The sequence below is a fragment of the Toxotes jaculatrix genome, chromosome 23 (assembly GCF_017976425.1).
Source record: "Toxotes jaculatrix isolate fToxJac2 chromosome 23, fToxJac2.pri, whole genome shotgun sequence".
Taxonomy (NCBI): domain Eukaryota; kingdom Metazoa; phylum Chordata; class Actinopteri; family Toxotidae; genus Toxotes; species Toxotes jaculatrix.
Genome location: NC_054416.1, coordinates 13063659 through 13079103, shown reverse-complemented (window position 1 = coordinate 13079103; position 15445 = coordinate 13063659). Strand labels below are relative to the sequence as shown.

Here is a 15445-nt window from a genome sequence, read left to right as displayed (position 1 = left end):
GGGCCTCATGAAAGAAGCTTTTCTGTGAGGCTGGTTTGTACAAGTTTTTCAAGTTGAATTCACCAAACTCTCTTAACTGCAAGAACTTGTCCTGAATCTCTAGTTTCAGACCGATGAAAACCACCTTGTGTTCCTGAGATTTGATCATTAGCATAATCAGCACCCTTGAAATTTCAGTATAAGGCTGCCTGTTCCACCTCCTTCTAGTATGTGAGGCGGTCAAGGAGACAACAGTCACTGAGATATTAGGCAAGAGAATATTACAGCCCACTGTGGGTAATGTTACACTGTGGAGTGCAAGAGAGGATGATACTGGACAGAGACCTGCATAAAGACCCTGAGGCAGCGAGAAGGGCAAGAGAATGTACAAGCTGCTGTGATAAAACCTGCCAAAACATATTCTAAAATCCAAAAAAAGCTCTTGTTGAATGGGAAGGCTGCCATGATGAGGATGATTCGGTGAGCAGAATATTTAAAATTTTGCATTAAGTTTGGTGTAGATGTTTTGTAATGAAATCAAAATGAACTGTGGTGTCATATTTAACTCCACATTAATTCAGATTAACCCACGATAGTACTTACGTAAATAAACGTGTATTTGTTTGTAAGAAAATAGGTGAAAGCTACAAATTCTGTTAAATCACTCACACGTTCATACAGCTGGTTCTTACATGAGGCCCACTGGGCTGCATTAACCCCGTTTATGAGGACAGAAGGAGATGTATAGTATTGTACATCTACAGTAACAGTATTGGCTGCTACAGTACAACATCTTGGGGCAGTAAAAGCCTCTGACACAGCGTTTTGACCATGACAGCACAATATAACTCTGCAGTAAAACTCAGGACAAGAAGAAGTTGATTTGTCATATGATGATAAAATAATTCTCCCGCACTTTAAAAGGCTTCAGCTCCATTAACTTCCTACATCTTTAAAGCCTCTTCACTGCAGCTATAAACACATCGGAGCAGTTTTCTTCTACCGGTGCCTGATGGAAATTTTTTTTTGCTTTGGGAATTCTCACAATACGTTTCCATTTGTCAGATTTCCCCAGAGAGCCAGGCCACTTTCCACGAGCCTTCTCCGCCCACAACTCCCACTCAATCAAACAAACCCTCCCCCTGGGGTTTTCTCTTCAACAGTGCTAAACATCTGAGCTCCGGCGCGGGAGCCTTACAGTGCCTCCACCCCCCCACCACCACCAGCACCGCCCTGGACCCAAGCTAGGCTACTGAAACGCACCCTGCTGTAACCACACTAATTGTGACAGATTTGTTTACCGTGCAAGGCAAACGTCTTAATTGTTGTCAAGGGAGAGTGGGAAGGAAAAGAGGATGGATGGAGGTGGAGAGGGATGGAGGGAGTATGTGTGTGTGTTGGTAATAGATGGAGTGCAGAGGCTGGCGTGTTTGTCTATGGGGATGAGGGGGAAATGATGCACTGTCACATCAAGAAATGTAGCAGTGGATTATAACTCCCACAAGTTATTCCATGCTCAAGGTTAGCTCAGGGTCTTCAGCGAGAGAAGGAGGAAGGAAAAGTCACAGGGGAGGTGGCAATTTGTTTGTGTTTATGTTTGTTTATATATTATTGTCCTCACACGACCTGTTATCCGCAGTTTGCAACATAGGCATAGGATGGTTTAATGATACACAGATATGAATTGCATTATAATAAAGTCCACAATTAAGCCTGAAGTTGTGGCTCTGAAGTCCCAGGTCAAGACCAGTTCAAGTCTGTAAAGTTTTGAACTAAAGTTTTGAGTCTTAAGCAAGTTGTTACACACATTCACTTAATTTAATGCCCATTAAAAAAGGCTGTGATGCTGGTGACATGGAAAAGACAGTCAGTCTATATCTCAACAAGCAGACAATAAAGTCAGGATTATACATACCACTTCTAAAATCATCTATCACACAAAGAGTCAGGGTCTATTTGTGTAGTGCGAGTCTGTGTGTGTGTGTATGCACATGTTGCAGAACTAAATGTAATGCTGCATGGCTCTCTGAGAAAGAAGAGAATGATGAATTAAAGTCCTCTTTGTTGGGGGCGCCTGTGGGTGTCACTAACATTAGAAAGCCTGCCACCGGGCATGTATTGCATGTATTCCATGTATTCCTCTCAAAACCACTCCAAGGCCATTCATTAAACATGTGTTTGAATGCCCCCTGCTGGTGGTCTGCACACTCTGCCTGTCAAAAACTGTGGCAATCATCTGACCCATGTGAGCTTCTCTTTTTTTTTTTTTTTCCCCCTGCTCTGAATCTGAGCCGTGTAAACAAACATCCTCTTGGTAATACTGTGAAGGTCTTGTTAGTCTTGTTGGATGAGAAGTGAAAGGGCTTGTAGAGGATCCCCGAACATGAATAATTGAACAACCTTGAATATACTGCTGTCCTCTAGTTTGTGTGGAGAAAAATAAAAAATAACTTTCAAACAATCAGTATCCACACACCCGCTCTCGACCTTTCTTCCATTAAAAGCAGTCTTTGATGTGAGGTGTATTTTCCTCCACAGCCTTGTGTTTTCTCTCATCATTGGCGTCTGTGCCCCTTCACTCATTTGTGTCAGCCCCCCCCTCCCTCCTTCTTGCTTTCATATGACATTGGGTTTAGAGGCAAGTTGTTCCAGCGTCTTTGGTAAACAAACAGACAGCTCTGTCTGCAGCTCCATCCCCAAGGCTGAGCGCTCGCACTGACTATTCATAAGGACTAAATCCTTAACCCAGATAAGCACACAACAAACACACTCATCATGTGTTGCCAGTCAAACTGGAAGGAAGAAGAGACAGGAGAGGGGGCTAAAAGAACGGACATTGTCAGTGACCTGTCACAGCTGTGTTTTCAAACACATCCCTATTTTAAAGTAAGACATTACAAATGAGAATGCAGACTTTATATTTTTTATTTAATATTGTAATTCTACTGAGCTACAAAGGCCTACATGAATATACAAACTCACAAACAACCCTAATTAACTTGTACATTTGTATAACAGCTGCAACATGACATCAAGTATACAACATGAAGTTAAAAAACACTGATTCTAACTTCAGCACGGAGCAAAGAATTTCAAGGTCAAGAATAAACTTACAAACTCAACGAGAAGTCCTTAAAGAGATCAGAAAAAGTTGCTTTAATAACAAAAATATATATACAAAAGTCCATGAAAGGTGTGGTCCAGTTATTTGGTAATGCACAATTCACAAACCATGACATTGGGGTACTTGCTAAAAACAGATTAAACAAAAAAGTAGTTGAAACTCAAGAGCAGAGGCCAAGATATCCTTAGCTTTAGTCTCTAGTATCGATCAGGCTCCAAAAACACTGGATCCTACACCTCACATAATGAAACTTGATGTCATCCTGAGAGAAACATCAATAAAACACAGTTAAAGCTTCTATCAGACGGTGCCAGTGTGAAGCAGAAGCTGCTGCTAAGCTTTCTTAACCATGCTGCTCCAGTCACTTTCCCATTAGGCGCAAATCAAAAGGTTCATTAATGACAGGCATCAAAGTCCGACTCCGCCAGGCCTCATCAAAGCAGAAACAAGAGGGATCCATGCTTCACCTCATGAAACAAACCCCCTCCTAATGAGGAAGTGCCAACCTGTCTGCTCCGCTTACTGCAAAATGAAGGAGTAATTTGCCTCTTCCTTTTTTTTTCCCCCTCCATTGAGGCAGCGGCTGAGACATGTGAACAGGTGGAGTCACAGGGCTGGGAAGGAGCAGAGAGAAATGGCGTGCCTATCAATTACCTCCGCCTTGTCAGATGTGCACTGAAAGAAAGGATGAGAGGGAGAGAGAGAGACGGGAAATGAAAGGGAGATTGGAGTGTGTGTGTGTGCGTGACAGGAAAAAAAGAGGGAGAGAGATGATGCAAGGTTTCTTTTCATCCACAGCGAAGCTGATTAGTTGGCGAGAACCAGACAGACTGACAAAAGATCTTTGAATGAACAGTCTATAACTGGGAGTGTCACCCAAAGAGCCGTGTGGAACATACAGGCAATTTGACTGTCAACACTCACACGATGGATCCATATCTGAGCATCCCACCTGTGACAGTTTCCAGGTGGAGTTCAAGTAATAACCAAAATCTCTTTATTTTAGATAGCTGTCAGTTCTTCTAATTTAATTTCTCTAGAACAGAAGCGACTTGGCATCCTCTACACGCTGTTCTAAACACCTGTGCTCTGGAAGGTCTTACCAAACTGTGACTGTAACCACAACCTCAACCATGCATTTAGTATTGTTACCATGGCGATGTACCACTGGTACTCTCCTCTAGGTCATATCTGAGGGTAAGAACAAGTGTCCTATATGATTGTTTAGGTTGGAAGACCTATTCTCCATGCACACGTTCATCTATACACACGTTAAAAGAGAAACAAACTGTGACTTAACTTAAATCTGCAGCTCTATACAGTGTTTTTTAGCCTCTTTAGCTTTTTGGCCCTTTGATCTCACTGTTTTCCTCATACAGCCCTGTTTCCAACCACAGAAGGAAGCTGTTTTCTGTGAAAAAAAAGTTCTCATAAACCCTTCATAACACTACCTGCCCGCCACCAAACAGCAGGCAGACAAAGGTAAACTGAGAGCATCTAACAGTTATTTTCCAAAGGATCTGTTGACAGAACTGAAAAGAGTAAACATTGGACTTAAACATGTCGGTTGGCCAGAGACATGACTCAAAATGAATGTTTAATAGCTATAAATAATGTTAAGGCAGCAGCTTTAATGCTCTGTAATTATACATGCATAAATAATATTACAACAGTACTAAGTACTAACTGAAGCAGGCCTTCTTGTGCTTTTCATATTAACCATTAGGAGAATAATGAAGCTCTGACTATACTGGTGAACAGTCTGAGTTGAATAACCAGAGGATGAGTAACCTGTTTGATAAGGCTTATTTTTTTAAAAAACTGTCCTTGGTCACATGTGTAGCTTTCACCTTTAACCCCAACTCAACCAAACTACTACGCGTCGTCACAACCTTCTCTAAATCTGATTGGACAGCTCGGAGAGACGCTCTCCTTACTGACTCCTGATTGGCTCAAATTCGCACACTGCTAACCATTGCGGTTGTGCGTCCCGTCGGCGTGTGTTACAAGGAGATCGTACCTGCACAGTTACCAGTAAAATGGCGAGCTGGTGTGTCCGAGCAGTGAGACAGAGCTACTCATTAGTAGCTTCGCCTGCGCTTATACGGTAAATAGCGTTTAATATTGAAATGCGCCTTTTATAGATACGCTGCGGTTGTTTTGGAGGAGTAGTGCTGAGCTCCTGTTATCTCATGGCTATAGCTTGCTAGCATCGTTAGTTTTCGTAACCGACCATGGTCCTTAATGTTGACCTTAGTGTAAAATATACAGACTTGAACCGACCACGGAGACGTGTGTGTGTGTGTCTGTGTGTGTTGTTTATGGCCTGGCTCACATTTAAGTCTGTACGTTGTGGTACTGTGTGTCATTGTTAGCATGTCATTGCGAGAAACAGAGGTGGATGATGACATAACGTGGCAAGTCCTGACTGATGGAGAGAGGGATGTTGTAAGGTTATGTGAAGCTAACGTTCAGGCTGTCTGTTCTGTGGGGTTTGTGGTGTGTGTGTGTGTTTTCAGATATTTAGTTTTTATCAGCTGAAGTCCGTTTTACAGTGAGCTGAATTCCATCAGTGTGTTGTCTTTTCTTGAATGGAGAGAAAGCTAGTCCAAACTCCATTCACAAATCCGCTAATTTAACGTTTCCTATATCGTTTTCCTTTGTTTCCTGTGAACGTGCCTTCAGTTTCATGAGACATTAAGGGAATAATCTGTGAATGGAGTTTGGCGTCATGTTTCCATTGAGAGAAATTATGAAATAAGACGACATATGGTGAAACAGGCTACTGCACAACTTACAATGATTTTAACAACATTACATTGGTATATAGGCTATTTAAGTGCCCTATATGGCACTTATATAGCCTATATACCAATGTTTTAACATTACATTGGTCTATAGGCTATATAAGTGCCATATAGGAGAGTTGCATAACATTCTTACTAAGTAACACTGGCAGTTGGACAGTTGGCAGTGGTTGTAATTAAGCTGTCTGATACCATCAATTAGCAGGTCTGGAAAAAGAACCAAAATAACCTGACTGCTGAATAAGTAAAATAATATGTACAGTACATATGGGTGGGATCTAAAATCTCCCTCAGGTGTACAGTGGGGTTGAGATCTGGTGACAAATGACCTATTGTGTGACCTTTCCATCCAGAGCATCTCCACGATTGTTATGTACAGCCACCCAGCAGAAGAACGGCCACGGGCCGGAGGAGGAGGCTGAGAAGCCAGAGCAGAGTGCAGCAGAGAAAGTCCTGGCGGAGGAGAAGACCCAGCTGGAGGAGCAGCTCAAGGACATGACAGTGAGTCTCAGTGGGCTGCAGACAGGTTCAGCATGGTCGTCCAGCAGGACTGAAGCCGTCTGTGTTACCGGTTTTACTGACTGGCTACATCTTCTCTCACTGCAGAGATTCTGAAACAGATACAGATGTTTACAAGCTGTATTTGTATTTTGTATTTCTCCAACAGATGAGTCTGTTTTGACATTCAGCTTCTCAAATGTTAGGATTTGCTGCTTTTCTCTATCTCCTACTAATGGAAATGAACATCCATCCTACATCCCTACAAAAGTACTTTACAGACATGGTAACTGGTTATGCGATAATGTTGTGTTTTGAAACCGTGACTTATGTTTCTACCTCGTTTCCAGGAAAAGTACAAGCGGGCCTTAGCAGACACAGAGAACCTCAGGACGCGGAGTCAGAAGATGATAGAGGATGCTAAATTATACGGTAAAGACGTCTTTTCATTTTACCTGGCTGACATTTAGCTAATATTTCCACAGGTGGCGCCACATAGCAACATCTTGCAGAAATGGATCCTTTTTTTTTCTACATACATTATTCTGTAGTTCCAACATTTTTGAGAAACCTTTTCCCTATTTGAATATGACATGACAGTTTTTTTTTTTTTAACTCTTTGTTTTACATGTAGACACTTTGTTCTATATTCAAAACATGCTGAATAATATTTTCTCTTCCTACCATCACCAGGGATCCAGGGCTTCTGTAAGGACCTGCTGGAGGTGGCTGACATCTTAGAGAAGGCCACAGAGAGCGTGCCCAAGGAGGAGGTGACGAGCCAGAACCCCCACCTGAAGAACCTGTACGACGGCCTGGTGATGACTGAGGTCCAGATCCAGAAGGTGTTCACCAAGCATGGCCTGGTCAGGCTCAACCCCGACGGCCAGAAGTTCGACCCCTACGAGCATGAGGCCCTCTTCCACGCCCCTGTGGAGGGCAAGGAGCCTGGCACCGTCGCCATAGTAACCAAAGTGGGCTACAAGATCCACGGTCGCACCCTCAGGCCAGCGTTGGTGGGTGTGGCCAAAGCCCCCTAGAAATGAGGATGAAACTGTGACACAGTGGGATTTGTTTTGTTGCCTGGGCGATGGACGACCTCGGGTACAGACAGGTTAAGGCACCCTGCCACCCTATTCCCACGGACGTGTCCTCACACTACCCCTCCACCCTAAGGTGCCTCACAGAGACGGGAATCCAGCTGAACTGAACTTTGTATCTGGACAATACTCATCTGTTTTTAACAGATACACAACACTTTGTCTGGCACAGGAGAGTCTTTACAGTAAAATTTCAGTTTGTCATCAGTCATGTGAGTCATTTCAGGCAGTTATTGTCTCCTCCTACCGACATACATCTTCACTGGAAGAGAAGCAGTTGAAATATTTTTCACTGACTTCAAACAAATAAACTAATGATCATAAACCCCTGCAATTTCAAGACTTTTCTTGGGTGAGAGATGCTGTAAAATCCATCCATAAACGGAGCACTGATTCTGAACTTATCATTCCGGACTTTTGTTTAAAGCCCTAATAATCTCTAACTGGTGGTCTTTTTTTTTTTTTCTTTGTGAGTTTTCAATTCATTGTGTGAATACAGCGAGGAACAGTGCTTGAGGATCTGAAGGAAGGTTGACATTTTACTGTGTACTGAGGTGAGCTATCCAGAGCCTTTATAGTAAAATTCTTTCTGTGTTTTAGTTTATATGTGATCAGGCTCCGGTGAGTCCGCCTCAGTCTCAGTAATGTCCCTGTGCCACAGTGTGGCTCGGTAGTGTTGGACAGTGATGTAACAACTTTATCTGTAAACCATTAGAAAAATTATCTATATGGACCTTTGTCCAAACTGTCACAGCATCAGAATAAACTGATCAGCTTTGACCTGTTGTTTTGTTTGTCTTACACACGTCTTCAAATAAAATGAAATTATAATTAAAAAAAAAAAAAAAAGCTTTTCCCCACTTACCCTGGTGCAGAAGTTGCGAAGCTGTGAGGAGGGAGAGCTGACAGGAACAGGAAGCTCCGCTCAGTCAAATCTGAACACACAGACATGATACAGGCACATCAGTGACATTATGGAAGACGACCAGGGGCCAGTGGCCAGAGTCATCCACCAGCAGCTGTAAGTTCCAATCACTTTGTCCAGGTTGTCGTCCAGGATGATCACTGACCTTAGCCGCATTCTTACTCCTCCTTTGGAGGTAAGAAACTACAGCAGTGGTGGGTGAGGGCACACGTTGATGAGAAGGCCTCGGAGCTCCCCCTTGTTCTTCCAAAACTGTGCCAGCCATGGCGATGTTCCTCTTCAGGAGCTGCTGGCTGAGTTCATAAGGGGAGAAGAAACTGTCCCACGTGTATGCTGTGTCCCCTCAGTCCATCTGTCACATCAAGCACAACCTGCATCCCCTGGTTCTTCTCCACTGATCTGCTCAGTATCACAATCACAGATATCAGTGATATTAGAGCAATACATAATGAAATATACAGTGAGAATCACTTACATTACAGACATGAAAATAAAAGTTTACCTCTGAATGAAACCAGGTGCTCATCCACCGTTACTTCAGGCCCACGGTTGTAGAGGAACTCTCTTACAGCCGCACGTTTCTCACATCTTGCAGGTCTTGGCTCACTGTTATCAAATCACAGCAAACTTAACTAAAGTGTGAAAGATTTTCACAGCATGGAAAACTCACCCTTCCACTCTCTGCAATCCCAGAAACCGGATGTAGCCTCAATCTGTGACCTGGGCGCCACCGACTGCATCAGATTTCAAGCTGCAAAAAGATCATTCAGATCATTTTTGACCCTTAAAATGAGACAATGTTAAAGGTTAAAGACCTTATTCAGTCCAAACTGACAGTGTCAAACACTGTTTTGCCATTTTAACAGGAGCCTCTGTGATGTTTATGGGAATCTACAGTATCTTAAGCTACCTTGGGCTTGTTTTCAGTATGCATAGATTAAGCCATCATTTAAGTAAATCATTAAATGATCATATTCACTTGTTTCTCACTAAGTCTTGTGTCCTAGAGCAAAACACTGACCTCTACTTGCTATTTGTAGTATTGTTGGACATACAGTGGATCGGTTCTACTCAGTGTCAAAGCATAAAGCTGCTGATTCTGTATTTTTCTATTGTAATTATACAACTTCTTTGTACAGGTCACGTCTTTATCAGAATTCCACGTTATAACCTCTTTAACATGCTGCTCCTGCATAACGGTTCGATTCCTACAAAGTACTGAAGAGGAAACAGGACTATTTAGAATCATAAAGTATTTGCACTTTTAATACATCTCCATACATACCTTGTCATGTGCAACAACAAAGTAATGGGACAGCAAAACAGATCAACAGTTTCAGACTGGTAACAAGATTAAAGACAGCTCTAAAGCATGCCATCACTATCCCCAAGGCTTTACAAAATGATCCTCTGTAATCCAAAAATCTGTTTTTTTTTATTACAAAAACTATAAAAATTTTCAGGACACAAAATACTGTACATTTCACAGGTCAGTAATTATAGTTTTTTTTCCCCCATTTATCTTACAAAAATTATTTACATCTGATGACACAAAGTAAGCAAAACCACCCCCCCTCCCCTTCCTTATAAAAGATACTCCCCCCACTGGGAACCAAAAAGAGAAAAGAAAATCTAAATTGCCATATTTTTCCTTTTGAGACATTTACACTAAAATACAACACTTTGGGACATTTGGTTGCACATGCAGAACGACACCACTGTCAAAATCTGGCAAAAGAAACAAAAGAAATGCATCAAATAGCTTCAGCTGACACTTCTGTGTCATTGCTGTTTGGTTTACGGGCTGGAAATAAGCATCGCCTCTCTAAAACATTCAAACAGTCAGACAGTCGACCTCTGACCTGAGAAATGCTTAGATACAACGCTCTTTCTTCAACATAAAAATGCCTGTTGCTCAGTCAGCATCTTCAATAAACCCACTACAGCTGACTAATACAGCTAACCCCAATCATGTTAGCAATGGGTTAATACGCAAATGCAAGAGACTATAAAACTCATCTATGCACAGGAGCTAACCCACTATGAATTTTAGAACAGTGATTGATTTTTTTTTTTTGGTCAATCTATTGTGTTTTTCACATACTTTAGTGGTGTGGTTCTCAAAATCGTGTAACACTAAGGTCAAGAGTCAAGAAACACCACACAAGCTGAATTCCACTGCGAAGTTAATCATTGGAGGACAAGGGAATATTTTTCTCAGTGTCAACAAACCTCGAGTAAACAGAAGGCTTATCCATCCCTTAATACTCTGACCCAAACCCACAGTTATTCTTTGAAATCAGCTGTCGCGTTAGACTAAAACGTTACATGGTTTAGAGCATCACACTGATGAAGTATGACTGATTTATGACTATAAAAGCATATTAACACCCGCCGCAGCTGATCCACAAACTCTGGGCAGAACCTCATGTTCTTAGGTGAATGAAGAAGGTAGAAGAGGCCACTCCCCTTCCAAGGCCGCAAAAAAAAAAAAGGCAAGGATCCATTATTAAGGTAATGCCCACCACTTCAGAACTAATGCCATTCATGACTTGCACTTTCTCTCAAAGAAAGGCCTATATTCCAAAAGGCAGCAAAGGAGAAACCAATATATGAGTGTAGCACGTATCCCAGCTCAGGTAACATTTACACATTCACCGCCTTTCTTCTCTTGAATTTTAACGCCCCTGCTGTGAAATGACAGCCGATTCAATAGCTTCATTTACATTTAAATAGCACGATAAGCGTCACTCAGCACGGCCTGCAAAGGAAAAAAAAAAAAAAAAAAAGAAAAGAGAACGCACTGCTATGGTTCAGCCTTCAAGACAAAGTGAAGTTACCCTTTGACAGGCTAAAGACAGGCTCCCAAGGAGCAGGGCAGGTAACATCTGCCTGACAGACCATCTGGGAAGCTGTGTGCAACACCGCTATTTAAATGTACACGGAGTGTAATATTACCCCACCATGCATTCACACTTATATTTAAAAAAAAAGAAAAAATCTAGGATCTATGCTTAAGCATTTGAGCATCATTGGCTAATGTCCTTACACATTCAGCTTTTTTTTTATCTGTATCATACCCAGTGGAACATTTAAAACCTGTGCTAAGCTCCAGTAGATGTTTCTTGGGCCAAATTCACAAAGTGGAGCTCCAAAAAAATTCAGACAAACTAAAAGGATTAAATGATATAAAGGAGTTGAGAGGCTGATCAGGATCATTTAAGCCCATCAGCTAATCAGCTTCTTATTACGAGTGATGGGATCCTACACAAACACAGTTTTAGCTGTGGTTATTTCACAGTAAGTGATTTCTGTTCTTCTCTGGGCTGTTGGTACTGATTTGAAGTTACACACTTAATAAATAACGTCTAAAGATGTTTTTAACTTGTATCGTTGCTTATTTAGCAGGGACTAAGACAGAAATCAGACTTTTTTTTTGTTTTTCTTTACAGAAAAGATTATTTGAACATCCTTTAAATTGACTTCTCAAAGAATTGTAACCAAGTTGAAAGTTTGCCTTTGAAAAATGAACTTGCCAGTGCTCTCAGGTGGAGAGGGTGCTGCCTAATGACAACACTGTTTCTACATTATTTCTTAACATATCTTTGACATTTCTTATTTATTGGCCAACACGTTAGCTAATAGCTAATACCAGCAGATTTATCACATCGGCCAACTTATCGATTGAGCTTCATGCTGATGCATTGGTCGGACTGAGAACTGAGAGTTTACTTGAGCTGCATGACAATTACAGCGAAATGATGTCAGAAACTTCAAACTGCTACTTCCTGCGGAGAAGTTAGCAAATGCAGCTTGAACTGATGAAACACCTAATGAAGCAGATGAAAACAGAAAAGGTAAGGTAAGAGAGATCCTGAAAAACACCTGCAGCCACAGCGGCGATCATTCTGATCGCCTGTCAGAAGCTGTCAAACATTCCATTTCCAGTAATGTGACGTTGGATTTATATTTCATAGACATCTTCAATCAACCTGCTGAAATAACACCACAATATCTCTGCAACTATGTAATACTTGTTAGCACTGCAGCTATCATCCTGTAGTAACAATATGGACACGAAGTACTGAGAACCCACAGAGCTGTATTCTGCCCCATCCCTTTCCAAATGCAAAAATAAAGGCTTATTTTTCTTCCTAGCCTTGGTATGAAAATATACTTTTTTTTCCAGGGGGTATCTTCTTTCTTTGCAATGTACATATTCACAAGGTCACCTCTGGAAAAAAAAAATGGTGAAAGCCAGTAGTTTTGTCCTGCCTGTAGAGCTTATAGCTATCAGCAATCATCAACATATTACTTCCTGATCAAAGATGTATCGCTAAGAGGAGTCTCTGGAAATCCAGCCGCTTTCTGTGAGGAAGGTCAGAATGCGCTTCTTGAGGACTTTGTCCAGGTAGCTGGGAAGTCGGCTCTTGGCCGGGATGCCTTGCCTTTTCTGCAGGTGATCTTTGATGATGATGGTTTTGACCGTCAGGTAGCGTGCTGGGCTGAGGTTGAGAGAGTTACACAGCACCTTCTCCCTGTCCGACAGCAGTTCGAAGCCCGTCAGGTTCTCGATGGCGGCAAACTCACCATCTTTACCCTCTTCTTTGATCCCACCTCCGACCCCTAAACCTCCAGCGATGCCTCCTCCTCCTCCAGCTCCACCCCCAAGGCCCATCCCAGAGCCAAGCCCGCCCCCTCCTCCGCTGCTCCGTTTGGAGGCCACCACGCTTTTGTTCTCCTTGCGTTTCTCCCGTTTGTGGCGTGCTGCTTCATACTCAGCAGACTCTTCAAGGCGGGTGATGCCATTGCGGCGGTAGCGCTGCAGCTCACGCACCTTGGCCCTCAGCACACGCTCTTTATGCATGTTCTCAAAAAAGTCTTCAAACTCCCGATGGGCCATGAACTGGCAGAGAGCCCGCAGCCTGACCCGCTGCTCCTTCTCTTCCTTGGTGATCTTTCTTTTAGGTGTACTTGGAACAGAACCTGCTCCTGCTGCTGTTGTGGAACCTGATCCAATTGCACCACCACCAGCTCCCACCCCGCCCACACCGCCAGCAGCGCCTAAGATTCCTCCTGCACCTGGTTTCTCCTTCTCCTTGTCCTTCTTGTCTCGACCCAGGAACACGGGCACCAGGTTGTAGTCTCGGGCGATGTTCTTACGTCTCTGGCGTTCTCGGAGCTTCCGCACATACATGTCCACGTGGGCACGTTTCATCTCAATTTCCACATCCTCGTCGTCATAGTTCACAGACAGCCCGCTGATGAGCTTCTCTGCGTCCTGGTCATATTCAATCTCATAGTCATCGCGTAGCGGCATGTAGCCCAGCTGCTGCTGCTCAGCCAGGCTGATATCCAGCGGGGGAAGAGGGGTGGTGAGGCTGGGTGACAGGGGGCCCCCGCTTGGGCAGGTGTGGTCAGTTACCCGGTTAGGAATGCTGTCAGGGATGCAGGCCTTACCCAGGTTTCCATGGATGTACATGGTGACATAGTGTTCCATGACTTCCTGAGGAGTACGGGATGCTCCCACGTGAGCAGCCATGTCCTCCTGAAAGACACAAACAGGAAGTTGGTACTAATAAAGATAGTGGAAGAAACAGAACAGGAAGTTATTCAGCTATACAGCTTACAAAAATGTTTTGGGATGGAGCTAAAATCACTCAAGTCAAGTTGAATTGTAACATCATAGCAATTTACGCTAAACTTTTATGAGTTTCCTTATTGATCCATTATTGAGTCCTGCATTAGATGCAGAGACAGCAAACACAACAACTACAATTAGTACAAAATTACATTATATATTTCTCAGTAAATTTCTGAGGAACTGACTTTTAACAATTAGAGACCTGTGAAGCCTTTCTCTATTTTCTAATAATATGTAGATTAAACAATAATTGAGCTAATCAGAAATTATAAAACAAAAGTTTAATTTTAAAAAATGGTTGTTGCAGCATTGAACCACACTCAAAAATTAAAAGAAGCAGGTTTTCAAAAAGCTAACCTTAGTCTAATGTTGAGGGCTGTGGTTAAACACTGTATTTATAGTGATTTATTTTGGTCTGTGCTATATAAAAAGTTCGTACAATTAACTTAAGTTTAGGTTGTTCACCCTGCACTGGGTTCCAGTATAACTAACCAGCATATTGACATCCACATTTAGTGTATACATGTATACTGAGAGCATGGTCGTGAGGTTTAATTTAGTTTAACTCAGTTTCTGGCTGCGCTCATATTTTTCGATGTAAGTTTTAATGGTTTTAATCTGACATGTTATTGACGCCTTGTTGAACTATATAATTTAACACCCTTCAAAACTACATGTTGGTTCTGTTCTTCTGTATTAGAAGCCAAAAGCGACAGAAAGAAAAGAAAATGTTGGGTTGTCGTTTTTCTCCTTCCCAGAGGTCATTAACGTTGTCGTATCACTCTCGCTACTTGCTAACTTTTACTCCTAATATTTTCAAAGCACTTTCAACAAAACTCTGGTAGATGCATGGGTGTTATTGCTGAGATAAATGAAGTTAAGTAACTTAAACTGTGATGTACCCAGTTTCCAAATCCATATTGCTCGATAGCATCGAGTAGCGACTGCTCTTCCCTGCTGGTCCATCCTCCCTCTGCCTCGGGACCCCAGAGAGAGAACCGACCGCCGTCGACCTGCTGGTAGCCGTGCCATCTCCGGTGATTACCGATTTCTGCGCCCGCCGAGAAGCACTCCGGGCACAGCTCGATATCGGGGCAGTCGGTGCAGCGAAGCCGCAGGTTTGTAACATCTGCAAGGCAGTTAACGCAGTACTTCTTCCCCAGGTCGGCCATGTTGCCTGGCTCCTGCTTCTTGTTGTTGGAGGCAGAACTGCGCGCATGCGTACCGCGACCCTCGCAGCGCGAGCTACTCACATCCTCCTTTTTAATATTAATGAGTGTGGGTCAGGACGGCTGTCATTGGTTCCCCGATCCCAGTTTCCAGGACAACCGAAACAAAACGAACTACAGAAGTGCACGAGCCTTATAG

The 15445-nt window shown here is 42.8% G+C and overlaps 2 protein-coding genes across 2 annotated transcripts; one reads left to right on the top strand and one right to left on the bottom strand.

Moving 5' to 3' along the window:
- The first annotated feature begins 5082 nt into the window (after window positions 1-5082).
- On the top strand, window positions 5083-8330 carry grpel1 (GrpE-like 1, mitochondrial). The gene is made up of 4 exons (XM_041031182.1): window positions 5083-5210; window positions 6264-6411; window positions 6759-6840; window positions 7102-8330. Exons 1-4 carry the CDS (start codon window positions 5143-5145, stop codon window positions 7446-7448), a joined length of 645 nt encoding a protein of 214 aa, XP_040887116.1. The 5' UTR covers window positions 5083-5142; the 3' UTR covers window positions 7449-8330.
- A 2181-nt stretch (window positions 8331-10511) lies between these two features.
- On the bottom strand, window positions 10512-15279 carry tada2b (transcriptional adaptor 2B). The gene is made up of 2 exons (XM_041031177.1): window positions 14980-15279; window positions 10512-13981 (listed from the first exon to the last, which is right to left on the bottom strand). Exons 1-2 carry the CDS (start codon window positions 15247-15249, stop codon window positions 12770-12772), a joined length of 1482 nt encoding a protein of 493 aa, XP_040887111.1. The 5' UTR covers window positions 15250-15279; the 3' UTR covers window positions 10512-12769.
- Window positions 15280-15445: the final 166 nt, after the last annotated feature.